The 27,829-nt window shown below is 41.2% G+C and overlaps 1 protein-coding gene, 1 long non-coding RNA gene and 1 other non-coding gene across 7 annotated transcripts; 1 reads left to right on the top strand and 2 right to left on the bottom strand.

The window, feature by feature from the left end:
* Nucleotides 1-420: 420 nt before the first annotated feature.
* LOC132832842 (bromodomain-containing protein 2-like) lies at nt 421-20,971 on the bottom strand. Of its 5 annotated transcripts, none has more exons than XM_060851025.1 (13): nt 20,577-20,971; nt 16,803-16,894; nt 13,953-14,256; nt 12,589-12,726; nt 12,327-12,462; nt 10,891-11,111; nt 8,737-9,099; nt 7,057-7,185; nt 6,347-6,553; nt 5,642-5,865; nt 4,876-5,192; nt 2,549-2,668; nt 421-2,043 (listed from the first exon to the last, which is right to left on the bottom strand). In XM_060851025.1, the coding sequence occupies exons 3-13, from the start codon at nt 14,175-14,177 to the stop codon at nt 1,904-1,906; spliced, it is 2,220 nt and encodes a 739-aa protein (XP_060707008.1). In that variant the 5' UTR covers nt 14,178-14,256; nt 16,803-16,894; nt 20,577-20,971; the 3' UTR covers nt 421-1,903. The 5 variants fall into 5 exon arrangements, with proteins under 5 accessions (XP_060707008.1, XP_060707007.1, XP_060707009.1 ...); XM_060851024.1 differs by lacking the exon at nt 20,577-20,971 and adding an exon at nt 18,917-19,006; XM_060851026.1 differs by lacking the exons at nt 16,803-16,894; nt 20,577-20,971 and adding exons at nt 14,639-14,780; nt 18,917-18,984.
* LOC132833029 (small nucleolar RNA SNORD10) lies at nt 11,261-11,398 on the bottom strand. The gene has a single exon (XR_009647022.1). It is a non-coding gene; the product is annotated as a small nucleolar RNA SNORD10 (small nucleolar RNA).
* On the top strand, nt 20,569-26,953 carry LOC132832843 (uncharacterized). The gene is made up of 3 exons (XR_009646993.1): nt 20,569-20,874; nt 21,815-21,915; nt 24,676-26,953. It is a non-coding gene; the product is annotated as an uncharacterized LOC132832843 (long non-coding RNA).
* The last annotated feature ends 876 nt before the right edge of the window (nt 26,954-27,829 follow it).

Genomic DNA, 27,829 nt, shown 5'->3' with positions numbered 1-27,829 from the left:
TGTTTAACTAACTGATTGGCTTTTCAGGGTAACAAAGGCTTGATGAGGGCAACACTTTTGATGCAATACATGTGAACTTTCAGGTTTTTGATAGTATCACAACATATTTGAAAAAGTTAGGAGGAACCTCTGTGGATAGGAGGGGTGTGAAATTCTTCTGTTGGAGGCTGGAACAGGGAGAATGTTAAAGGCCAGTGTCTCAAGCCTTAAATCAAGGGAATTAAGAGTTTGGGGAAAAAGGCAAGAAACAAGTTGATGATTATCAGGCATGGAATAGCAGAATTGACTCAATGCGCCAAATTACGTACTTCTATGTTGTATAGTTTTAACATTTCACATTTCAGCCTCCCACTCAACAGTGCAGATCCAGATCATTAACTCTACATTTCTGACAGGCCCCCAAAAAAATTGTTCAACAAATTTGTTTTAAAGAACACTTTTACTGTACAGGTTTGAGAACTGAAGGTTTAACAAATACACATCGTCACATACAAGTTGTTAACTGCTACATGAGGTCCAATTCTACAAGTAACAAAAAAACGGAGGAACGGACTGTAGAAAAAAACTTTACAGATTAAGATAAAAAATAAAATCACCTTTACATTAAGAAACATGCGTCTCAATTGTGCATCTTCGTATATACAATACTTGTTAAAATCTCACTCTACACTCTCTTGTGACCTGCATCAACAGGCACATTGGTTCAGTCTTTACAATATAAAACATAATTATTTTGTAACAAAATAAATAAAACACCAGGTAACTGGATGAAAAAAAGATTAAATTCAGCTGTCAGCTTTTCCTGTAACCTCTGCAGTAATGAAGACTACAACTAAACTGTACACATTTAAAAACAATCCGTTGCTCCAAGCCAAGTCGTACAACTGAATGAGACAGGGCACCAAGTGAAGGATAATCTAAGACTATCCAATCAGCCTAGTCCAAACCAAAGAGGGAGAGGAAATAAGGTAGGCACATCAAGCAATTGCTTACAGACTGTGCACTGACCAACACTACCATGGTTAAAGCATTACTGCTCTGCATTCAAGTATTGGATGTATCAGAAAAATAAAGCATTGGCAGCACTCAGCATATCTGCTCATGTTCAGCCAGATTAATGCCTTTTCAAAATGCTTCTCAAATTGCCATGCTAACTAGGATCAGTAAACTCAGCAAGAGGAGCCAGTGGCCTCTGGATAGTGGCTGAACAGTGAAGTTGGAGCACAATCCTAATGAACCATCTTCAAGGTGTAACTAAACAAAAATTGTAAAGGAAAGTAGTATTTCCATTGAACATTGCTATTTAACTTGGGTTTCAGAGTGACAGTTCAGAGACCAACAGCTTAAAATGCTTTCAAACTGGGTAAAATAAAATCTTCCAAAACAAAAGTAAGACAGCTTACTGCAACTCTACACATGGGATCAAAGCTGCTCACCCCTCTACAAATATCACATTGGATCCTGCACATGATTTTATGCAACAAAGAGGAGGGTGCTGAGTTTAGAGGCCGATGTCTCTCTTCTTTCCTGACTTTGAGTTGCCTTCCACTACTGAGAACCAGAAAGAACCAATCCTCAGCCTCGAATACCCCTTGGCCCCGGTCTGGCCTTGCACACGGCGTTTTTGGGACAGACGAGTTAAGAGATCTAGCTGATATGTAAGGGAGTGGTGCAATCCTCTACCATGTCTGTCCTTGCGATGCATCGCTTGTGTAGTTTTTTTCTTAAATATAAAAACCAAATCACATCAAACCATGTACACTGCAGTCAGTAATGGCGGGCTATGGGGACAGGCCATCTCCCAACAGTCTGGTTCATACTTCGTCCGACCCCGCAGATTAGTTCGAACCAATCCTACACCAAATTTCCCCCCGCCAGGAACCTGCCAATGATTTTGCCAATTCTAACCAGAGTCAGAATCACTGGTGTCTGATGAACTTGATCCACTGGAAGTGCTACTAGTGTCAGATCCTGAAGAACTGCTGCTGCTGGCGCTGAGGCGTGAAGGGCCTACTGGCTGAACTGGATCTGGCTTCTCAGTTGCTGCAGGAAGAGGGGAAAAATGTTAGTACAGCTATGGATTCGCACTCACTTATTTAAATCCCTTGAATTGCATAAATTAAAAGTTTATTCTGCGTTATTGTGCTCTTCCCAAGACCATCCCCACCAATCTGCATCAATTTACAGCACACTCATTCCTCCCCAAGACCATCTTTTTGACCAGTTAGCTTCTTGTTCCCACCTAAAAAGTAGGTACAAGATCACTTGAGATAGTATTTTCATGTTTGGTTCAGGTCAATTTAAACCAGAGCAATCTTAGAAGGGACTATGCCCACTGCAGCCTGCTCTTCACCTGGCAGTTCACCCCACATTGTGGATCATGGGAGTTTGCAGACCAGACAAATGCAAAAAAAAATTCCATCAAAAGAAACAAGATCTAGTGTATAATCAAGACAAAATCTAACTATAGGTCAAACATCCCAGCATTAACTTCTCCCCAATGCATTTTATGAGAAATTGCTGACAGACATTGGCTAGTGAACAATACCTTTCTTAGGAGGTTTTTTACTAGGATTCAGTTGTCCGCTCACATCCTGCAGCCTTTTTTCTAACTCTTTCTTCTTCTCCAGAGCTAATTCTTCCTTGGTCTTCCCTGCTTGTTTCTTGGCTGGGAGAACAACAGAAATGGCAAATAAAGTTATTTTGCTAAACAGTCAACCGATTGGATGCTAAGAGGACACAAAATCAAAACACTGACATTGAGTTTTATGTTTTACAATTAGTGTCTTCAGAACCACAGCTCAACATTATTTCACACAACTGGCCCATACACTCACTAGGGTCCACCAACTGCTCCCATCCAATACTGTCACCGAGGTACTTAAATGAACTTAGAAGCAGCTGTAGAATTACAGCAACTAAAATAGGTGTTGAGGCCATTGCTGCAAATGGTTAATTACAAGCAGATGTTCTTATGTGAAACAATACCATTGAAATCAATAAACAGTTTTAACTGTCAGATTTCCAAGGGGTTTTTTTCTTAGAAAAATGTGGACATTGACATCTGGCTAGGCCAGCATTCAGTCAGCTCGGGGAAGACTGTAGCGAACACTATTCTTGAGCCTGCAGTGTACATGCAGCCTTACTGACTGCAGTGTACATAGTTTTAGGTGTCGGAAAGGGCAACACTTAAGGAACTCCGGAATTTTGATTAAACGAGTATTGATATGGTTCCAGGTTTGGATGACATGGTTTCGAATCAATTTGCAGTTGGTGTTCCCATGCATCTTTTATCACTACCCTTCTGTGGAGTACAGGCTGCTGGTTTTGAAGATGTTATGAAGAGAGGAACACCAGGAACTGCTGCAGATGATACACACTGCTGCCACTGTTCATTTAATGGTGAACGAGATGCCAATCAACTGGGCTTTGATCTGGCTGAAGTCAAGTCCTAAGGATGAGCAGTATCCAAAGCTAATGGACGTTATTCATTCACATCGACTTGTGCCTTATGATGGAGGACAAGTACTGGGGAGTTGAAGTGAGTTATTCACTGCAGAATATCAACACCTTTGCAGGTCCAGTTCAGATTCTGGGTAACAATAGCTGCCAGGTTACTGGCAGAATGTCAAAGGAGTGATGGTTAGATTCTGATTGAGATGGTCACTACAATTGCCATTTGTCATTTAACAACCCAAGACTGAATGTGTTCTAGGTCTTGCTGCAAATGGATGTGGACTGTTTCAGTGTAAGGATTACAAACAGTGTCAAACATTGTTTGGTGATGATTGCACAAATGGAGAATGATTGAAGCAGTTAACAGTCGGCTCTAGAACACCACTAAGGAACTCCTGCAGTGATGTCCTTGAACTGACATGACTGACTGCCAGCCATAACAGTTTTCCTTTCTTCCAAAGAACCCAGGGTCTCCACCTCCTGCCTAAAACCCATTTCCATCAATTCTAACTACAAAATGGATCATTGATGACACAAATACTGCATTGCTGTGAAAAGCAGTCACTCTCATCTGACCTCAAGTGCAGGCACTTTGTCCTTATTTGAACAACGGCTAAAATGAGATCAAATGCTGTGTGGCCCTGAGAAAATAGGATTGAGTGAGAGTGATTGTATTATGGAATTTTGGAATTAGAGAATATGTAGCTAGGGCATCCAAAACACTTACCACTGCCAGTTAGATGCTGGGATTACACTGGAACAGCTCGCCTCATTCTTGTATAGGCCTTCAGTATTATTGTTGCAATAATGTCAGGGCCTAAAAGCTTTCATGTGGAGGGACTTAGCACTTCCTTGATATTAACAACGGTGAAAGACAGTGTTTGGAGACTAGCATCTCTGCTCTTTAGTGCTTCAGTAGAAAAGATAGTATTTTGGCTAAAGATGGTTGCAAATGCTTTTTTTTAAGCAGATATATCCTGGGCTCACCCACTGTTGAAGGAGGAGTACTTATGGAGCTTAAAGTTCGATTAGACAGAAATTTCCCATGTGGGCCCAAACATTAAAATCGCAGTCAACCCTTACCAGCTGTGTTGACAGTCATACAATTCAAAACTAGGGCATGAGATCAGGGTCTCATTAAACGCTGGTCATTTACACCAGTTCCCATCCAAAGATTCCTGTGCACAGGTTAGTCTGCAAAATGTGGCAGTCTGCAGAAAACCCACTCCTCTCCTCTATAGTAAAAAAGAAGTTACACCCATCCAAATCTCTGGTCCCAAATTGTAAACAGAAAGCAAGTAGCTCAGGAGAACAAACTGCTTCATCTTCATGGTTGAAATGTTTGACTATACAGAAGTTTTGTATAACCATGTGCCCAGAATACCAGCACAGCATTACAGGTGCCCATATTATACTTACAGTAAGGCTTGCGAGGTTTCTTCCGTAAACAGGACATAACATAGCGTTCAAGCTCTCGAAGAGTGGATGGCTTTAGCGTTTCAAAGTCTATCTCAATCTCGTCAGGGTTGGAGTCTCGAAGTGATGGCTCTCGAGATTGGATGATGTGTACCACACGGCCTAGTTTGTCACCAGGCAGTTTATTAATGTCCAAGCTCAACTGCCGCTTTTCATCATATGTCATGGGCCGACAGTTATCTTCTTCTTCTGAATCATAGCCAGGAGGAGGTGGTGGTGGTGGTGGTGGGGGTGGGGGTTGTTTTACCTTCTTGGGCTGCCTATGAACGGTTAGTAAAATACAACTGTAAAAACAATAGCATTAAAATGAATCTAGCTCTACCCTGAAATAAAACAGAAAATTAATTACTGGTCTTTTATCTAGAAAGAACTATCCCATAATAATGCAGTTTCTGTTATCAGACATCTTGGCTTGAACTACAGCACAAAGTACCCCTCGATCTGATGGCGAAGAACATGTAGTTATCTTTAAGCCAGTAGGTGAATGCTATTTTTCATTAGCTGTGCACTTGACTAGTGTCTCAAAAGCAACGCACTTTGCATGAAGTTCAGACACAGATTGAACAATCCCAGAGCATTTACAACGGTTGCTTTACATTCCCCAATCCAAATTTGTAACGTACTCTACTTTAGCAGAGCTTTGAAATATTGAGGGAAGATTAAACAAAACCACTACACTAGGCATCTAGGTCAGTGTGCGTGCACTTACTTATTGTTACTCCCTGAACTGCTGCCTCCAGATGCTTTCTTGGACTGTTTCTTCGGTGCGGCTTTTGATTTGGATGATTTGGACATTTTTTCATCCTCGTCTTTTACTTTGTGCTTATCTTTCCTTTTCTTTTTGTCTTTCTTCTCTTTCTTGTCCCGCTTTTTCTTTGGTTTGGACATAGGAGCCTGCGAGAGGGCAGCTAACTGCTCGTGGACAGCCCTTAACTGTTTAAAAAAAAATGAAAACACACTATTAGAGGATTGTCAATAACATTAACAGGACTCTCATTGCATTTGCAACAACCTCATGGCAAACACTTTGCTAGAATTACCAGCAAAGGATCTATACAGGTTTTGTTGTAAATGTATTAATAACAGAACAGTTGCTCTTTAATACTGAGGAATTAGTACTCTGTACATTTGCGGGCAAGAATGGAACCATAACTCAGGGGAACAAGAAGGACTTGCAAAACATTAACTCCCTGAAACCAGATCTTTATTTTAGTTTATTATAGTTCAATATTGAGAGAGAGAACATGCATCTTTCATGTTTCACCTTTCCAGCTTAGTGCTCATTCTTTTAGTTAACAGAGCACCCAAGTAGTAATGAGCAACGCGGTAAAGAGCACCTAACCCATCTTGCATCTCACAGTAGAAAGATCTTTAAATATTGGTTAATTTAAGGGTTACTACCATTTCTGATTACCTGCTCCTGCAGTTCAGCCAGACGATTAGCTCGCTCTTCTTCTGAATCATCAGAAGTCTCGGTGTCGGAAGAGCTCTCACTGCTGCTGTTACTAGAAGAATCAGATGATGATTTGGACACAACAGGAGGAAGTGGAGTTGGTGCAGGTGGAGGTGCAAATTCTATAGGCTCATCAGGCATCTTGGCAAAACGGAATTCAAAGACATCCTGAAACAATTAAAAAAAAAGGTTAAGGGAACAAATTTCAGAGTACAGCTAATCTGGAATAAACAACTACACCTAAGGACATTTTATTCTTATAGTGAATACACAGCTCTAAAGATATCATGCACAGGAGGGTGCAGACATTTCCTTAAAAACAGTACACAGAAGGACTTAATTTAGTGTCCAGAGGAAAGATAAGCGACATCAGAAAATTGTTTATTTGGAAGTATGGAATGCCGCAACCCCTTGAGAAGGAAAAAGGGCAAGATTTAAAACTCACAGCTCACATTCAGATTAGTTAATTAGATCTTGTTTAGATTCAACAAACCGCAATAATTAATAAGTAAATAAATAAACATTTAAAGCCATTGCAACTATTCAGCTAGTCTAAAAATGTATGGAATCATTAGCCTTCACAACAAAAAGGTTTAAAAAGTTTGGAGAACTCCCCTCCACTTTGTTTAATGAACAAAGTTGGCCTCTCAAAAGTACTAAACTGAAATTACCTGCAGTTTCCTGGCCATGGCAACCACATCATGGTCTGGTGGGTTATACTTGTAACAATTCGAGAACATTAACCGGACATCAGCTGCAAACTCTTGTGCATCCTGATATTCTCGTTCATCCATCTTTCTCTGAAGTGGGTGGGGGAAGATAAAAAAAAAAATCATTTAACGAACTGCACCATAATTAGAAGGGTGCAGTTCTTAGTAAATGGCCCATTCAAAAACAAACTTGGATTTTTCACACTTCCCATTGATCCTAAACACTTTCAAAACCGGACATGCTCTTAACAGAAGATGCATTAACACTCCAAAAGGCAAGTTGCCTATGCCGCTAATTCACTGGGCTGTTTCAAAGATAACAAAAAAAGCTAAATCAAATAGAGTGCCTAGCTAGGTAGGAAAAATACTAACATGCAGAGGACACATTCCACATCTTCCCATAATTAGCTTCATTTGCTGGGAATACAACTTTAGACAGCAAGTGAATTTTACTGACAGGATGCTGAACAACCTTAATTAACCAGATTTCACAGAAAAGCCCAAAGTGTTAGAAGCAACCAATTTAACTGAGGATCTTGTGACCATTAGAACTGAAACAGACTTTACTCCAGTAGTGGTAGAACAGAGACAAAATCCTGTCAGCTACATCACTCGCCATCAACACCAAGTGAAATGGCCTCAAAACTTGCATTTGGTGTTTGTTTGCATTTCAAGGTGCAGCAACCGCTCAGAACCAGACAGGGAGCACCCCACCCCCAGAAGACTCAGGAGCATGAAATAACACAGGATACTGGGAATAAAGAAAGCGCTGTCCTAACACAAGCCAATCTTTTGCACGGTTTCAAACTAGAAACTGTGCAGAGTTTGTTGCTTCACACTAGAAAACAGTTTTACATATCTAAAGGCAATTCAAAATGTTCAATCACTTTAGTTCAATTTACAAGTGTCTAAGAGTTCAGTTGTTCGCAGATTTTGAAAACAATGCAATAGTTTAAATCAGAGCTCTAAGAATATATTACCACCCACAGCTATGATTAATCCAAACTGGACTAGAAATTCTGAGTCTTGTGACTGAAGTTAATGTTCATTCAGTTGGGGAAATACCGCAATGTCCAAAAGCAGTAAATGATGATCTGAATAAAGACTTTAAATGTTTCACTGTATCTGTCCAAGTCACCGCAAATGCTTATAAAGCACATAAATGTGCACACTCCCTCACCCCAAATCAATTTAGACATTACTATTTCTCATCTCCATATTTACTGAGGCTGCTGTGGGAGGAGTTCAGTGGTATATGGTACAGTGAAACCTGCATTTAGCAGTCACCTTTAAGACTGAAGGAAAAAGACAGACAGCATTTAAATCCTGGGCAGTTATCAGAGCTCAACCCAGCCAGTGGAAAGCTGACTACTTTGGAGTCAGTGATTAAGCGTTGATTAATCCAGGTGCAAGTTCCATTCATTTAAAACTGCTAGTTTCGTTTTTTTTAAACAAGCAGCAAATGTAACCTCACAGCAGGCAGCTGCTTACTCCAGAAGCTAGACATTTAATTCAATGAGCAAAGCCTTTGGCTGGGAAAGAGCACCATGAAGACAGGAGTCAGTTTAACGTACAGGTTTCACTGTATCCAGGTACAAACGGTATGGCGTTAAGACAATGTGCTGCTTGGATGCGACATACTTTGATAGTGCTCAGATCCATCGGATGCTTGATTATGTCATGGTAGTCATGAAGCCCAAGAGCTTTGGCGTCCACTGGTTTATAAAAGGGCCAGGCATATGCTGCATGCTTCTTTGACAGCAGCTCTTTCAAGATACCATTACAGTACTTCAGCTGTTCACTTAATTTGCCTTTCTTTGAACTCTGGTGTTGCTGAGAATCTGGCAAGTCTTTTTTTGGTGGTTTGATGGGTCTGCCACTTTCCCGTCTGACTGGAATCTTTGCAGCCTTGCTTTCTGCTACTGATGGGGATGATTCGCCACTTGTCGTGACAACAGAAGTGGTTGGGGTTGTTGTATCTGCTTTCCTCTTTACTCCTTTCTTCTGTAAAAAGGAAAAAAGGCCATTACTATAATCATGTCATCAACTCCCATGATCCCAACAGGAAGGCAACCTACCATCCAAACTGCTGATTTTACTTCAAGCTGGGCACTAAACATGAAAATAAAAGCAGTTACAGAACTTATCCTGGGATCTTAAGTCCCAGTTTGTAACGATTCGTCTGCAGTTTGCAAAGTTCATCCTGTTGGGCAATGTTTCAAAATATCACATACTTTAGTAAGTCTCACACTAGCACAGTTGAGAATGTTATGAGCCCTGAACACTTCACAGGATTTCTATTACATTACTAAGCCTTATACCACCTTAAAACTGGGTAAATTAGCTCAATTGGCTAGATGGTTGGATTGTGGCACCAAATGGTGCCAACTTCATGGTTTCAACTTCCATATTGGATGGGGATACTGTGAAGGCTTATTTTCTCAGCCTCCCCTCTTGCCTGAAGTATGGTGTCCCTTCAGGTTAAACCATCACCAGTTGTCTCTAACCGGAAAGCAGCCCCAAGGTCTGTTAGGATGATGGTGACATTAATGCTACTTAGGTAGGCCTGTCTGTTGTAATGTTTCAGAAACTGGTTGCCAGCTATATTTAACAATGGAGATACACTAAACATCCAGTTTAGATGGGGCAGGATAGGCAGAAGAGGAAAAACCTATCAGACCAACTGGAAGCTTGTCAAAACACACTGCTTGAGTCACGTTGAAAAGAATTACACTGACACCAATTCTATTCCATTAGCATTTAAGCAGGTTCAAATACAAGACAATTAGAGCCAAGTAGATAACAGGCATCCATAACACAACACTGATCATGAACACATTCATTGTCAGCTATAGCAGCCTTGGGCCTTCTCCCACTCAGCACATATTAGGAGTACAGTTACTTCTGAAACCACCCATGGACTAGAATCACTACCTTAGAAACGCACTGCATTATTTCAAAAATGTATTAGCAATGAGAAATTAAACGCTCTAATTATTCGAAGTTCCAATACTACTTAAATCTATCAGAACCACCCCAGTAAATAACTATTTTCTGTTTACTCACATTTAACATGAAAAGTCCTCAGCCCAAATGCAAACAAAATGCAGAAGTCTGAGCAACATGGTATCAGGTTCAGCGATGTGAGAATATGATAAGTGAGTGCACAACAACTGAACTACTGAGGGTGGAAATCTCATTTCACCTTGGCCTTGAGGATCCCTGCTCCTCAGAAGAGATCCACAACCCCTCCATCATGCAGATCAAGAAATTGTGTTGCCAGACGGCCAAGATTCCTCCACACCCCAAATAGCAGCTCAAGGTTCCTTAATAGTGGTTTGTAGTCTGCACTGGAGTGCTCCCCTCTTCACTTAAAATCAAAAAAGGAAGACTGAAAGAGCTGTTTTGGAACAAGACCTAGCTGTGACACTTCCAATACAAGTGGCTAATTTCAGTTACTGGTATATTCAGTCAGGGAGAGGAACAGTGAATGCACTCACACTGCCTTCTTTAAGAAAGAAGATTTCTCCTGGTTAAGCTCTCCACAGTGGGACATTAAGTGTTTCCAAATCCATGGATGTTATCTAACTCCATGTTGCTTCAGCACTTGGTTTTTAGTTACAGAATTTAAGTAAACTACAAAAAACTCCTAGTTTTGATTAGAAGCAAAAGATTTAGATACACAAAGCCATAAGGCATACCCATACTGTAAGAAAATTTACAGTGTACAAATCTGTAACAGCAGTCCCAAACGACCAATCTAATTTGCAGGTATTCTTTCAGAGTCTGGCTTACCTTGGTGACAGGCTGTGCAGGGGGTGGTACTGAGAGTACCGACTGAGGGGGAGAATGTGAGGGCTTATGCATAATTGGTGTAGAGATGACAGACGTCTGAGACACATCAAGAATAGGTGTGGGCACTTCTGGTGTCGGAGGAGAGTAGGCTGTTGGTTGAGACACAGATGACACCATTGGGACCTGAGACACAGTCACTCCTCCTGGGACTGAGGGTACCCCTGTGAAAAAGAACCCATTAGCACTAAAGAGGAGAGTTTCTATCGTGCTGCAGCCATACAATATCAGACGCAAGAAAGATTATGCCCTGTCCAAAGATATACCTCATCTTGCCATCTTGACACTTCCAAGTCTTATCTCTAGAGCAACCATTTTCAGAAGTGAATAGCATGATCATGTTCCCAGAATCGTCTAGTGACCAACATTACTCACAGACAAAACGTCAGCAAGGTGCCAGGTACTAGACAATTACTAGGATCAGTTGACACGCATGGAATCATCATAAAATGGTGCAGCATTAAAATAAACCTCTCCATTCTCATTAACAGCAATATAAAATTATGATAAATAAAATGGTGATCAAACCACAAGCTTTTTTTAAAATGGAGGCATTTAAATGCAATATCTATGCACACTAGGAATGGAGTTACATGAATATACCAGTTGCAGCCAAGACTGCTCAAATACAGTCAGCAAGGTTTGATCCAAAGGAGAGAAAGGCAACCAAACTCAGTTCCCAGAGGCAGTAATTCCAGGTTACATAATAACTTCAGATAATTGGGACTTGACATTCTTTCATCCTGTCATCCTGTGGGGGTTTTGCCAATTTGGCATCAAATAGTGATCTATCACTACCTGCTAGGTGATGGATAAGTAGGCTTCAATCACAGTAACCTGTTTGTTTTGGTTCGGACACTGCACCATTAGGCAAACAATGCCTGGATTTGACCCTGCAATAATGGAAGTGCTCACATTTTAATGACTGTTGTCTGGATGTTTAACAGAGTGGGTGACAAAGATGTCCCTGTACGAAGACAAAAGTCACCATTCTGCCCAAAAGTAAAGGGCCACAATTCTACTTTCAAACTTGCGGTAAAGATTTAATTCCTTCCGGGGTTTGTGCGGGGTAAATAAGAACTTTTCCTTTTGTGCATAGTTTATGGTGGTGGTCAGAAACTGTGAAGTTAAATGTTCATAATATTCTTCATCCACTTCACTCATATTGCAAAACTCAACCTCACTTATATAAAAGTAGGTCCACCCAACCAATTTTCAAAAACTTAAAAATCATATTCTGACCACAAATACTAACAAATTCTACATCTTAATGAGAATTCTGTTTGCTAAGAACTCACTTAGTGCGGATACAGTCTAAGTAATCAATTTGTGCACTAAAAAGATGATATCCCTCCAATCTAACATCCTGTGGATCATACCTCCTGTTTTACGACCCTTTGACTGCTTGGATTTTGGTGCAGGAGTTAATTCCACTTCCTCCTGGGGCATCTGCGCCACCTTCTGCAGGAAAAGCTTTTCCAGAGTCTGAGCCATCAACACAATGTCATCCGTAGGCTGTTAAAGTCAAATAATTACATCAGGGAAAATTATATAGCCATGCTTTTGAATAATTAAACTAAATCAGGATGTTGAGAAAAGCAGGTGGGTTAACAGAGCACCAATGAACAAACGCAAATTTACCTTGTTGTAAATATAACAGTTAGTGAACATTGTGTTGAAGTCCTGCATGCACTCACTGGCACTCCAGTAATAATTATTTTCTAAACGCTTCTTAATAGTGCCCATGTCCATTGGCTGCTTGATTATCTTATGGTAATCCTGTAACAGAATAAGGCTTAATAAAGTGCTTCCAGAGAATGTTGTCAAGATATATTGTATAAACACAAGATCAAAAGATGACAAGTTGGCAAAATGAGCAGCTCTATTCAAATCACAAGATACAGTAACCCATCAACATGTAAATTTGTAAATCCTAGTTAAGTTTATAAAAAGCAAACTATTCCTGCTATTTCAAGTGCCTATCTTACTCTAGTATTAGCACGTTACCAAAGCTGACACTTCAAGTAGTTAGTGCCATAGTTTCAAAAAAGACTGTTCCAAGCACATGGAAGCCATCGGGGTGCTTTTTCTAATCAGCATGGAAGTGCTTCCAACCTCCCCATCACCACTTTATCAGTCAACACCATCAGCACAGATCAAATAGCCTCAAGTAGATTTTTTTTGCTAGGTTGTCTGTTGCAAATAACTGTCACCTTTCTTACAACAAAATCTCAAAAATATTAATCTCCTGTTTAATCTCTTGAAAAGAGTGACCTAAAATTGAAAGACTTGTCAAACACAAAATTGGTTGAAATTTGGGGCCACTGACACACAATGTTCCAAATTGGCAGTCATTTTTAAAAACAGATGAAACATAATAATCCGTTTACCAGCTTCCAACATAAATACCACTCAAAAAAAAGGATTTCTAATCTACATGTTGTCCACAAATGCAGATCCTTTCAAACTGATAGCATAACCACATTCCATCTCCCTGTAACCAACAGTTAGAGAAAACGCAAGAAGGCAGCTAATTATCTGACAACATACGATCATAAAGTGACAAGCCATGAGACCTTTCACTCCTCATAGGAAGCACTACTGCTCAAGTTTACTACACAAAGCAGGGAAATCCCTGCCTTAGTAAGAGACAAAGAAAATCTACAACAACTACTTTATCTCATGTACCGAAAAGTGTTACGAAATTGAAGCATGATAATATTTCACATCAATTTAATTTCTAGTTTGAATTAGAAAAACACTTGCTTGGAACAATGGCCTTGAGAACCGCTTAACAAACCCAGTACGGACAAATCATTTGTCTAACCGGTCATAAGTTGTCTTACTTTGGGAGCATGTTTCAAGAATTTTCATTGTCACTTCATTCTCTAAAGTGCAGTATTCACAAACCCCTACGTATCAAAACATTATTAATCCATTAGACAGCAATTAAGACGTCAAAACTTTGGCATGTCACAACTTGCCCTCTAGGTATTTGCACTCACCGGGAGACTGAGTTTCACTGCATCCACTGGTTGATAGAACGGCCACGCAAACTGGTGTTTCCAAAGGGCTTTCATCAGCACTTTCTGCATGTACTGAACCTGGTTCGTCACTCGGCCAGGTTTCTTAGGGTTGGAAACCTCAGGTGGAGGAGGACTAATTACAAAATTGTTCTGAGAATGAATTGAAGTAGACATTGTGGGACTCTCAAAATCTTCATACAGCATAGATGGCTTGCGGATGCGCTTCCCAGACCCTGGATCAGCAGACAGCCCAGTTATCCCATTACCAGCGTCCCCCTGCAACCTTCAATAAAGATAGAAGAAAAACAGTTCAATATTCACTGCATTAAATACTGAAATGCAGTTTTAACATCTTTATAAAATCATGCAATTTTCACCCAAACTAAAAAAGGTATACTTATTTCACAAGGATAATATTCAACAGGCTGTTCAAACCAGACTATCCCTCCTCCCATGCTGCTTATATACCACATCTACACTGCACATTGCACCAGAACACAAAATGCCATGTCAACCATAACCACACAAAAAAAAACCCAGTATCATAATCAATCCAAAACATCATTCCCAGTGTGTTATTGCTATCAGCCTCTTGGGAACTACTTCTCTAACCTGACTCAGTTGTACTGGAGCAAAAATAATAAAATAAAATAAAAAATACCAACCACTAGGAATCAGGCTAACAGTTGCTTGAATTTGAGGATCACTACAGAGAGGCAACTACATAAAGGCCTGGCTGTAGATAGTCTTCTCTGCCGTCAGTACTGGTCAGTTCTGATAATTCTAAGTTCATCATGGGAAAGTTTGCTATAAGAAATAAAACAAAAACAGAATATTCAAACACCTTTTTGAAAAACAGAGTTTTGTCACTTTTGAAATCAGGACACTAATCCAGCAACAGGCCAACATGACCACCTTGAATAAACTGGAGACAGTCAAAAGAATATGACTTATTGGAACCAGATCACCAAGCATCTTTAAATCCACAGATAATCTGGGATTTCAAGACTCCATGAATCCCAAAGAAAACAGAATTTACACTACAAAGCAAGAGTTTACTGGGTTACTTACTCAGTCCAAGAAAGGTTAACAGGTGAAACATACCCTAACTCAAAAATACTCAAGAAACTGAGCCCTTGATAGGGAAATAACTCCAAAATAAACATCCTCTTTTGCTTCCTCATATCCATCACAAGCATCCATTTTTCTCTCCTTACTCCAAACGGTCAACAGGTTCCAACATTGTTATTTGACAAGTTACTCAAAATGGAAATACCCAACAGTTGCACTTTTGACAATCCAATTAGTTACACAGACCACATTTTCTATTTTTAAGAAGTGCCGTTGGGATAACTTCAATGGATGTATATCAAATTAAAATTCCCACATTGTCTTTTAATGCAGGAATAAAGGGGGGAAAAAGCTCATGAATTCTTCACAAAACTGATCAATACTTTATAATAATACATGGGTGACTCATTACTGCAGTCAAAATATTCCATCCTGAAGAACACTTGGGAATGAGTCAAAAGAAAACTGGATTCCACCCATTTTTAAATGCTGAATTACAAAGCAAAAATTGTAGCCTGAATGAACAGCACAATAACTCAGTATGAACTGTGGCATTCTGAAGTGAATAGTTCCAACTTTGCTATACCATCAAAATGCAGTGCATACAGAGAAAGCACAAGCTTCTAGCAACATCAAGTCACTATCCGCTAACAATCAGCAAGTAACGAACCTTAAATGGGCACTCTGGAATTAGGACATGGTCAACAGTTCACCTTCAACAAAGCAGCTATTCTGTGTGCAGTGAGAAGTTCAAATATTTTTGCAGCCAATATCCAGTAGTTATAAAGCAGCCTGAAAATACTGTATTACAAATACATGAAACACTAACTTTCTTAAATCAGGATGCACTAATGGGAAACATCTGGATTAGAGTGGTGCTGGAAAAGCACAGCAATTCAGACAGCATCCGAGGAGCAGCAAAATCGATGTTTCGGGCAAAAGCCCTTCATCAGGAATGCCAGAAACATCGATTTTCCTGCTCCTCGGATGCTGTCTGAACTGCTGTGCTTTTCCAGCACCACTCTAATCCAGAATCTGGTTTCCAGCATCTGCAGTCATTGTTTTTACCTAATCAGAAACATCACTTGCTCAGTGCTATATGACCATTGTTTCACTGGCCACTGATGTGACCATGAATTAATGCACCCACTGATTAGTACAATCCACTTATGAAGTCACTGGTATATTAAACTAACCCAACTTAATATTTTGCATGGTGAATCAAGCCATTTTCTCTTATTACAATAACCTTCCTCCTTTCTAGTGAAGGATGCAACATGTTTCCTGCAATTCGTTCTCGCAATCACACAAGATGCACATCACAGCAGTGACTGGAGTCTTACATTGCATCTTATTCCTCAGCAAGGTTGGCAAGACCACCTGTTTAGTCTTACCAGCTAACAATACCAGAACTCCTTTGAAATGAAATGCAAAGAACCACTTGCAAACTTAATAGCATAGCACAGCAGCTTTTTACCAAGGCAACCACTTAAGGAAACATAAAAAGGTTGCTCATCCACAGAAACAGACAACAGTGGAGTCAATAATGACAAAAAAATGCAGTTCCCTTCTGCTACCAAATCCTTCAATGAAACCCTATCTTCATTTATGGAAGATTAACATCTATTTATTCAGTATTGAAATCAGACATGGCAACAACCCAAGCTATAAGAATCTACAGTTCATGTTTTGAGAGGAGGGGTAAGGATTTAACTTGTTTTTAAATTTGAACACTGAAAGTCTGACATGGACACTCACTCAATATCTTGACTGTGCCTTTACTGCTTCTCACATCAGCATAAGAAAATAAGACTTGACAGAATCCATTCCTAAGACATGTGCTCCTTGGGCTAAAAAAAATTAAAAATAAAATACTGCAAATGTTGGAAATCCAAAGTAAAAACAAACTTGCTAAGTCTGGCAACAAATTGGTGAAGGCAGAAACAAAATTAACACTGAATCCAACGATTCTTCAATGGACTCAAGACATCAAGTTTGTTTCTCTTTCCATAGATGCTGCCACACCTACCAAGTTGCTGCTTGGGCTAATCCATTGTGATTACTAAAGCACAAATACAGAATTACAATAGTGTCAGAGGTTGACCTAGGAACAAACAATTAACATTCAATAACAGACAAACAAATAATAAAATGTATACCCCTTCAAGTTAAAGCTGAACAGACTGCAAAGAGAATTACGAAAAGGTTATAGGTATGAAACATTTAGAAAATACAAATCACTGCAGAAAATGGAGACCTTGTTATGAATGAATTAAACAAATTAAAAATAAACTTCCCCATATTACTAATTTTAGTGTGAATCACCCAACCCTTAATTTGGTAGGATGAAATACACACCTCAAGCCAAAACTATACTGCTTATTTTGGCATATGTGGGTAGAAATAAAAAAATTCTTTCAAACAACAGAACAGAGGAAAGATAACGACGTTGGTGGCCACCTATTCCTCATACTTCTGGCAGAATGAAAAAATAAAAATCAAAATATTTGCTTAAGAATGTAGCAAATAAACAGGCTAATCTTCCAATGAAGATTACTTGCTGCCCACTTGTACAAACCACTATTTTTTGTTTGCCTACAATTTAAAAGTGGATATAAACCATGGATAAAAGTGCATAATATTCAAACAATAAAGACACCCCTACTCTACTAATTCATTAAATACACAGGTAGGATGCAGGCAATAAAGCACCCCATGACAACCTCATTTAAATGTTCTGCCACACACGCCCACTCTGCTGCAAGTGACATCAGATACGTTTCCACATGGCTACTTTGTCCAGGAGCCCCTCCCTCTTTTCCTCAAAAACACTTACAATTGTTTTGATTATCTAAAAATCCTGCTTAATGAAATCAATCTACACTGCAGCCAAAGATTACAAACTGTACAAATACATACATGACAAAGAGTACTTAAATTTAAAAGAAATAAAAATGAAACAGCTCAACAAGCCAGTTTGATCATTTTTAATTTAGAGGTAGATAATTAGTACAGTGGAAATAATCGAATACTGAGTAATACAGCACACTATTAAAGAGCGTCTTGCATCAGTCCCTTCATTTAAAATGACAAGTGATGTGTACTGGAACCATGTGCACTTGTGACAAAAATGTATCATGCTGAGCACCTTGAGATTAAACAAACTATTTTCTCATCAAGTTGTTAGAATCTGATCTGAAAAATATCCACGTCCAGGAATAAGAGGGCCTAAAGGCAGATGTTACAAATATTAAAACGCGATTCCCTTTGTTCTGTTTAAAGTAAGGCCATTCCACAAAATAAATACCATTAAGTATTCCAACACTTTAATTGAGATGGGCAAAAATGACAATGACGACAGATTCCCTGCAGTTCATTCAGATCCCAGGACTTAAACGCAAAAAAAAGCACGAGGAATGCAGATTCTTTGAATCGCTGTTATTCTGTAAAACGTAGTTGAGGCATCCTTCAAATGTAGGATATAATACAAGCTGCATTGCCAAGTTAGAGCAAAAATTTGAAAGTGTGATTAAAAATAAAAGAAAACCCATAGCTGCAAAACGGAGCAATAATAAATTTGGGGGCAGATAAGCCTAAATAGTTTGGTAGAGGATTTATGATTTATTAATTTGGAGATCGCTCCCCACCCTCCCGGTCGTGACCCCCGCTTCCCTGCATCCCAGCCCGGATGTGTACTGTATGTATACTGTTTGTGAATGGCAGAAAATGGCGGCCCCGGCTGCCGGGCCTGCTCCTGCTCCCTGGGCACTCTCTCTCTCTCCGCCTCCGGGATTTTCTGCCTGCTTGCCCTTGCATTTCTCTTCAATACTGCTTCCGTTACACGGCCGAGGTCCTGCACCGCTCTCCCGTACCTGTCGAGCCCCGGATGAGTGGCCGTTTCCATCAGATGCCGCCTGATTGCGCGTCCACTCGGTTCTCTCCCCACGTCTCTCCCTCTCCGGTTTCGGCAAAAGCAAATGGCGCCGCGACGCTGCGAGCCCGCCCTTTTATACCGCCCACCGCCCGGCAGCCGCTGCCCATTGGCCGACCCCAGCCAGCGGCCCGCCCGCCAGTCACACGCCGCCGCCCGCCATTGGCCGAGCGGCAACACGTGAGCACGGCGCCCAACGCCGAGCGCGCTGTCATTGGACCGTCCTGCCGAGTCACGCGGCTGGGCCGGTGGCGGCCCTCAGCCGAGGGGGAAAGAAAGGACAAGTCAGCCATTACACAACAGGGAGGGAACACTGACACACGTTACACCCTGGATGGAGTAGGAGGGGGGACAAGGAACACTGCACCAAGGGTACAATCCAGCCTCCCTAATGCGATACCCGTGCAGGGAACAATACCTCCCCATATGCTGGGACTCCCTCCATGGGTCTGATCAACATGGAGTGTCAGCTCCCCTCCCCCACTCCCTCCCCACCCAGCCCAGTCACTACACCGCCTCCTCTCTCATAGCTGCTGGAAGGAATGGGGTAAACAGATTGTCTATTTTAAAAAAAAGAGATTGGACATCCCCTTCCCGGTCCAACACACCCTATAGGAGTGAGGGGGGTGTAAACAGACAGGGTGCCGGGGTATGACACCAGGCCTCAGGGGGAGTGGGGGGTGACAGACAGCAACAAGGGCCCGCCGCCATCTTTGGGAACATTACACAGCGAAAAAGCAAACCCAGCTGAACGGGGAGGACAACACAACTGGCACCGGAGAGATAGGGAGGGAGGGTGTGTGTGTGTCGCAATCAGCCCAAGCCCTCCCTCCGAGGCAGCTACCTCATCCTACAGCTCCCTATCTTTTTCAGAGAGGAGCCAATCTGCGGGACGCCGTGTGTGTGTGTGTGGCGGGGGGAGGGAGGGAGAGAGAGAGAGAGACATCTGTAACACGTAATCCTCCTCCTTCACCCCCCACCCACCGCCACCAAGACAACTCCCAATTCAACCAGCCCTTCAAAACAAGTCACCTCAACAACATCAAACACCCAAACTCAAACTGTGGGCGTACTAAAATGGGGGAAAACATTTTGGGGGAAAGAAAAAGCCTATTGCTCGCCCCCTGTACTTTGGTTTTTTCCAATCCATCCCCTGAACCAGGCAACTTGAGAAAAAGCTTAAGAACTTGCTCGTTTAAAAAGAACTATGCTTTCAAAGCCAAAATTTCCAACCTGGCCACTATTTTTGTTTAAAAAAAAACTGGCCTTGGCCTCTATTTTCCTGTTAGTAATACAAAGACTGCCTACAAGCAAGGCAATCTAACAAGGTTTATTTTGACTTTGCAATTCCCCCTCCCTCCCCCCCCACCACACAGGATGGTTGTTTTCCTAAAGGTCGGTGAAGTGTGTATTTTTAATGTCGCCGTTAAATTCCGTTAAGATCTGAGGAATTTGGAATTGAATTTGAAATTTTCCTTCAGCTTCCATTTCCTAACGGCTGCCGCTCCAGCAGCTCGACGGCTAATTGGCTACGGCCGGTCACATGACCCCGCAGCCTCCCCTCGCCGACAACTTGCACCAAAATCGAGCCCATTTCTCACCTTTCGCCCGCTATCCGATCTCCCAAAGCCTCGGCCGCGTCCTCCTCCATCCCTTGCGTCGAACCTGGCTCCGGCCGCCCGCTTTTAACCGCCTTTTGCCCTCCATTTTCCACCAAATGTTAACAAAGAAAATCTCCGGCTACGTCAGCGCTCGCCCCGCGGGCGCCCGCCCATTGGACGCCCCGCGGTCACGTGACGCGCCGCCGGCTTTCAAACACTTTTTTCTCGCTCGACGGCCACCGCTTTCCAGCCTTCCTTCCTCGAAATGCAGCATTGGCGCTTCGGTGCATCGACTCCCGTGAGTACCGAGTCCGCAGCAGGCTCCCTTTTCGTGTTCTTTAACCCTCTCGGGTGTCTCGACTGTGATGGCGGCTTCGGGTTAATGTCGGCGTGGTCCCGCTGGAGGGCGGTCTGCGCATGTGCAGTGAGTGGGGGATGGGCAGCGGGCTCGCCGTGCGCGTGCGCAGTAGCCCCCTTCCCCCGCCTTTATTGCAAGATTCTTTCCACCTTTGTCTGTGTTGAGCTTCAGGCTGAACTTAGTTCGTCTTTCTGCTTGTTCATTGTGTAATCCAAAATCACAAGTTACACTCTTATCAGATGCATTGCAAAGCTACATGTAATTTTTCCCCTCCTCTCCCATCCCTTTCCTTAAAGTAGTGCACACAGCAGATAAAAGGTGTCCTCACCCATCTTAGTCACTAGAGCATTTGCCCAGAAATATCTGACAACGCACTAAAAGATTGCAGCTGCTGCTGGCTTGTTCACCTAACCCATCTCAAGATGCAGGAAGGGACTTTAATTGCATTCCTTTCATGCCAATTAAAAATAAACCTGAATCTCTGGCTAGCAGAAATAAAGATACAATCAGGAAACAGTGAGAAACTATTAGACAATGCTGAGGGTATCTCTTGGGTCCAGTGCTTGGGCAATATCGCACTGCTCCTTTGCAACATTAAGACTGGGAAACAGATCATGTCCAGTGACTTGGGCTTTATCACATGTAAATGTAATTGAGGAATCAAATTTGCTGTTAGTCATTATGCAATAGTGATTTTGAAACTTTCAACAATGGTCGAGGGTAGATACCATTTGATGATGACATATCAAAGCAAGAGTAGACAATTTGGTTTTATAGAGTCTTTTTCCCTGGATACGGGGGACCAAAACTAGACGGTATAGGTTTTAAGGTGAGAAGGGAAAGATTTGAAAGGGACCTGAAGAGCAACTCTTTCACACAGATGATGGTGTGTATGGAATGAGCTGCCAATGGAGGTGGTCGAGACATGTACAATTCAAAAAGCATCTAGATGGGTACATGAATAAGCAAGGCCAAATGCAGGTAAATGGTACTAGATTAATTTAAGATATCTGCTCAGCATGGACGAGTTGGACCAAAGTGACCGTTTCTATGCGTATAGTTGTATGACTAAGCAAAAGTGAGGATTGCAGGTACTGGAAATCAGTCTAGATTAGAGTGGCGTTGGAAAAGCACAGGTCAGGCAGCATCCAAGGAGCAGGAAAATTGATGTTTTGGGCAAATCCCTTGCTTTTGCACAGAACGTTGATTTTCCTGCTCCTTGGATGCTGCCTGACCTGCTCTGCTTTTCCAGTGCCACTCAAATCTATGACTCTAAGCCTGCTTCACCACTACAAGAAAATTCTTTGACATTAAATTCTATTATCCTGCTTTCCCATAAATCCTTCATTTTGGAGTCAAAGAATGAATGTTCACACCCTGATCATGTGGAATTGTTAGTCCCTTGAGTACCACCTCTTCAAACAGAAGGAAATATGTTCCAAACGAAGAAAGAGATAACTGTACCAGCCCAAAATGACACTAATGAACATGCTGAGCTACGAATATTTTCCCTACTCTATTTAAGTCAATACCCATCCCAATATTACAATTAACATATCACATAGTAGCAAGGATTTAATCAGTAAATTATAATACAAGTAACATGTTTAATCAATAAATTATACCAAATAATTACATTCAGTGAGCGTCTAATCACCAGATTAAATGAACGTTATAAGTGCAGAGACAGTCAATAACATTTTTTAACAAAATATTGTATTATTGAAATTCTACTTGCAAAGCATGATGACTGAGACACAATCTCTCAAGTACAGTAGTTATAACATAACACAGTGATACTCTAGTCACTAGACAGTAAATATAATATGCTATAGTGAAGATATTGTCACATATCAGTGCGGACCCATTCACTCAATTACAGCAAAGAAAACAGTCACCCATGAGGGTATAGTCAGCAAAGTAAATAAATATAAAGCACATGCATGAAGATTTAATCTCCAAACCACTGTTAAAGGACCAATTCAACAAGCACAAAAAAATACAACATATCCGAGAGAAGTCAGGCACTAAAATGCAGTAAATGAACTGTATGCCAGTGATTATGCAGTCACTAATTTACAGTGAATATAACACAGCAGTGTTTATCAAATCACAAAACCAGCCAATGAGACACTAATGTTTATTTAGTCATTAAACTACAGTGAATATAACATCTTATAATCCTCTAGTCACTAAACTATAACAAACATTATACACCAATGATTATCCAGTCATGTAACAGCGGTGATTACAACCCTCATGACACACGACAGCTTGGTCAGATAGACAGAATGAAGGCAAATCAAATTTAAATCGGACAAGTGTGAGATGAAGAATGTTCGGAGGTACAACAGGACAAAGAAATACACAATGAATGCTAGGACACTGTGAAGTGCAGAGGATCAGAGGGACCTTCATATGTATGTCCATAGATCCTTGAAGGCAGCAAGACAGCTAGATAAGGTAGCTAAAAAGTTATAAGGGATACTGATCTCTTTTAGTCAAAGCTTTGAATACAAGTACAGAGAGACTATAATGGAGCTGTATAAAATGTTGATTAGGCTACAGCTGGATTGCTATGTGCAGTTCTGGCTACCTCCCTATGGGAAGGAGGTCATGGCTAATGTGTGAATGGAAGAGATTCACCAGGATGTTCCCTGGGCTGGATCAACTCAGCTAGGAAGAGAGATGGGATAGGGTGGCATTTGCTTCAAAGCAGAGATGGCTGAGGTGGAATCTGATTGAGACATACAACATTAGGGTAGAAAAGAAGAAACTTTTCATGTCAGTAGAGGGATCAACAACAGGGATAAATGGATTTGAGGTAAGGAACAGGAGCTTTACAAGTGATTTGAGGAAGAAACGTTTCACCCAAAGGGTCTATCTAAAACTCCCTGCCTGAAAGTGTGGTGGAGGCAGGAACACCCGCTATACTTAAGTATTTAAATTACCAACTGAAATGCCAGAGCATACAAGGCTAATGTTGGAAAGTGGGATTGGCGGTGATAGATGCTTGATGATGTGAGCGAAATACTTTAAATTGACAGAATTTTACAGCACTAGTGTCATATAAACCACACCATTGAGGATTCAGTCTGTAAAATACAGTAAATATCACCTTTTCCAGCAAAGCATCAAAATTAGGAACTAGCACCTCAGGATTTTAGTGAAGATTGTGGGACCATTGAAGATAGTAGCAGAAAAGAAATTGAAATGGTGTAGTCATTCATTACAGTGAGAGAGAGAGAGAGAGAGAGAGAGACAGAGAGAGTATGTGGGAAGCTTAATGAAGAAGACAGAACTGCAAGGAGGGAGAAGAGGAAGGCCTAAGCCCTAATGGAAGGTTATAGGGATGAGAGATTTAAATGCAGTGGGATTGAAAGAGGAATGGATGGCCAATAGGAGGATATAGAGAAGGTTGATCAACCAGCATTGTGGTGACCTCAAACAAAATGGGAGAAGCCTAGAGACAAAGAAGTGAGAATCCAGTCACTAAAATATCATAACTCACACCAGTGGAGATTCAGTCACTAAACTGGAGTAAATTAGCACACAATCAGCTGAGAACTCCCTCCCTATAGTAAATATAACACTTAGGAATTACACTTGGATCCCTAAATTACAGTAACTGTAGCACACAAGGGTGAGGATCTTGTCACAAACTGCAGTAAGTCTAAATGATTTAAACACAATTGAGTACATAGTAGGCTAATGTGCTTGTTGAATTTGCTCCTCAAACAGGTCTTGGCTGATGTCATCAGTCTTCAGAAATCTGACTCCAGTCATGAACGTGCTGCGTAATGATTGAGCTTCTGAGGTCAGGAAATTCAAATATTCATCATTCTCTGGATGAAGAAATTTCTTCTAATTTCAATCTGAAATGGTCTCTCCCTTATCCTGTTCATATCCACCCTTGTCCCCTGGTTCTTGACTCGCCAGCCAGGGGAAATAACCTGTTCACATCTACCCTGCCATGCCCTGTACAAAATTTGTAAGTTTCAATAAGATCACCTCTCATTTACAGTCGTCGAGATATACAGGATGGAAACAGACCCTTCGATCCAACCCATCCATGCCGACCAGATATCCCAACACAATACAGTCCCACCTGCCAGCACCCAGCCCATATCCCTCCAAACCCTTCCTATTCATATACCCATCCAGATGCCTTTTAAAGGTTGCAGTTGGACCAGCCTCCACCACATCCTCTGGCAGCTCATTCCATACACATACCACCCTCTGTGTGAAAAAGTTGCCCCTCAGGTGTCTTTTATATTTTTCCCCCCTCACCCTAAACCTATGCCCTCTAGTCCTGAACTCCCCCACTCCAGGAAAAAGACCTTGTCTATTTACCCTATCTACGCCCCTCATGATTTTTTAACCCTTTATGAAGTCACCCTTCAGCCTCTGACCCTCCAGGAAAAACACCTCCAGCCTGTTCAGCCTCTTCCTATAGCTCAAATCCTCCAACCCTGGCAACGTCCTTGTTAATCTTTTCTGAATCCTTTCAAATTTCACAACATCCTTCTGATAGGAGGCAGACCAGAATTGCATGCAATATTCCAAAAGTGACCTAACCAATGTCCTGTACAGCCACAACATGACCTCCCAACTCCTGTACTCAATACTCTGACCAATAAAAGAAAGCATACCAAACGCCTTCTTCACTATCCTATCTACCTGCGACTCTACTTTCAAGGAGCTATGAACCTGCACTCCAAGGTTTCTTTGTTCAGCAACACTCCCTAGGACCTTACCATTAAGTGTATAAGTCCTGCTCGGGTTTTGCTTTCCCAAAATGCAGCACCTCGCATCTATCAGAATTAATCTCCATCTACCACTTCTCAGCCAATTGGCTTATCTGATCAAGATCCTATTGTAACCTGATCAACCTCCTTCGCTGTCCACCTCCAATTTTGGTGTCATCTGCAAACTTATTAACTATACCGCTTGAGCTCATATCCAAATCATTTATGTAAATGACAAAAAGTATTGGACCCAGCATTGATTCTTGTGGCACTCCACTGGTCACAGGCCTCCAGTCTGAAAAACAACCCTCCACCATCACCCTGTCTTCTACCTTTGAGGCAGTTCTATATCCAAATGGCTAGTTCTCCCTGTATTCCATGCGATCTAACCTTGTTAACCAGTCTCCCATGGTGAACCTTGTCGAATGCCTTACTGAAGGCCACATAGATCACATCTACTTCTCTGTCCTCATCAATCCTCTTTGTTAATTCTTCAAAAAATACGCAATCAAGTTTGTGAGACATGATTTCCCATGCACAAAGCCATGTTGACTATCCATAATCAGTCCTTACCTTCCCAAATACATGTACATCCTTTCCCTCAGAATTCCCTCCAACAACTTGCCCACCACCGACATCAGGCTCACTGGTCTATAGTTCCCTGGCTTGTCCTTACCACCTTTCTTAAATAGTGGCACCACGTTTGCCAACCTCCAGTCTTCTAGCACCTCATTCTGTGACTATCGATGAATCAGAAACCTCAGCAAGGGGCCCAGCAATCACTTCCCCAGCTTCCCAGAGTTCTCGGGTATACCTGATCAGGTCCTGGGGATTTAGCCACTTTTATGCGTTTCAAGACATCCAGCACGTCCTCCTCTGTAATATGGACATTTTTCAAGATGTCACCATCTATTTCCCTTCATTCTATATCTTCCATGCCCTTTTCCACAGTAAACACTGATGCAAAATACTCATTTTGTATCTTCAATATTTCCTCAAAACGATTTCACCATCCAAGGTATTTATCTGGTAAACCTCTATTGCAATCCCTCTGTGGTTATGTTAGGTAAGGACATCAAAACATACCATGGCCAATTACTTTCAGCACCTGCATGCTAATGTTTAGGGAGAACAAGGACACCTAGGTTCCTTTGATCACCACCACTTCCCAACCTCCCACTGTTTAAGAAAAAATCTCGATGAAACCTTCTCAGGTTCTGATTGACATGGACTATGAATCAACACTTATTGGCACTGGGATGGTGAGGAGAATAAATATTTGAATTGTAATGTTTCACTTTGTGAATAAAACTTAAAATGATTAAAGATTGACTTGTGCTCTGCTCCTTCATCAATTGGCTATTAGTTGTGAGGATCTGGTCTCTAAACTGCAGTAAATGTAATCCCAAAGAGAATCTTATCATTAAACTATTGCTTATGTAATGCACACCGGCGAGTTTCCAGTCATAAAACTTCATTAAGATTTTTATTAAAGAGCTGTAATATTGCAATGACCAGTGAGGATCCAGTCTCTAAACTGCAGGAAAGAATCTTGGACCAATGAAACTCCTATTACTAAACTACTATAAATATAATGCTAATTGCTGATAATTCAATCTCAAACATAACATCCCCTTTGAATCGAATTGATAAATAATACCAAATGGAAAGTAAACATAATATACCAGTCAGGATCTAAATCAGTATATTATTTAAAACGCAACATTTATGGATGAGTTCAGTCATTCCTGATGAAGGGCTTTTGCCCAAAACGTTGATTTTCCTGCTCCTCGGATGATGCCTGATCTGCTGGGCTTTTCCAGCACCATTCTCATAATAACTCTAATCTCCAGTATCTACAGTACTCATTTTCACTCAGTCATTAACCATTCTAGTTGTACTAGTTGAGGATCTACTGGCTGAACCATATATATGAAAGCATGTCAAAGTCAGATTATCTGTTTGTTATTAAATTGCCACTGTGAGAGTTTGTTAATTGAAAACCAGCTGCCATGTCTCCTTCATGACAACAATGACCCTACTTGGAAAAATGACTTAATTGATTGCACAGCCCTTTGAGTCATCAGGGAGTTGTGAAAACCACTACATAAATGCAAGTCTAATGCTTTTTCTTCAAACATAAAGGT

Source organism: Hemiscyllium ocellatum, chromosome 35 (genome assembly GCF_020745735.1).
Source record: "Hemiscyllium ocellatum isolate sHemOce1 chromosome 35, sHemOce1.pat.X.cur, whole genome shotgun sequence".
NCBI classification, from domain to species: Eukaryota; Metazoa; Chordata; class Chondrichthyes; order Orectolobiformes; family Hemiscylliidae; genus Hemiscyllium; species Hemiscyllium ocellatum.
Note: the sequence above shows the minus strand (reverse complement) of the source record. Positions and strands in the feature narration are given on the sequence as shown.

Bases quoted from the DNA above. Each gene is read 5' to 3' on its own strand.
- LOC132832842 (XM_060851021.1), bottom strand. From the start codon at position 20,626: ATGGAGGAGGACGCGGCCGAGGCTTTGGGAGATCGGATAGCGGGCGAA. The intron at 12,727-13,952 runs GTGAGTGCAAAT...ATTCTGTTACAG, and splicing joins CAGTGAAACTCAGTCTCCCG to GATTACCATAAGATAATCAA. The intron at 7,186-8,736 runs GTATGTCGCATC...CACCCACTTCAG, and splicing joins TGGATCTGAGCACTATCAAA to AGAAAGATGGATGAACGAGA.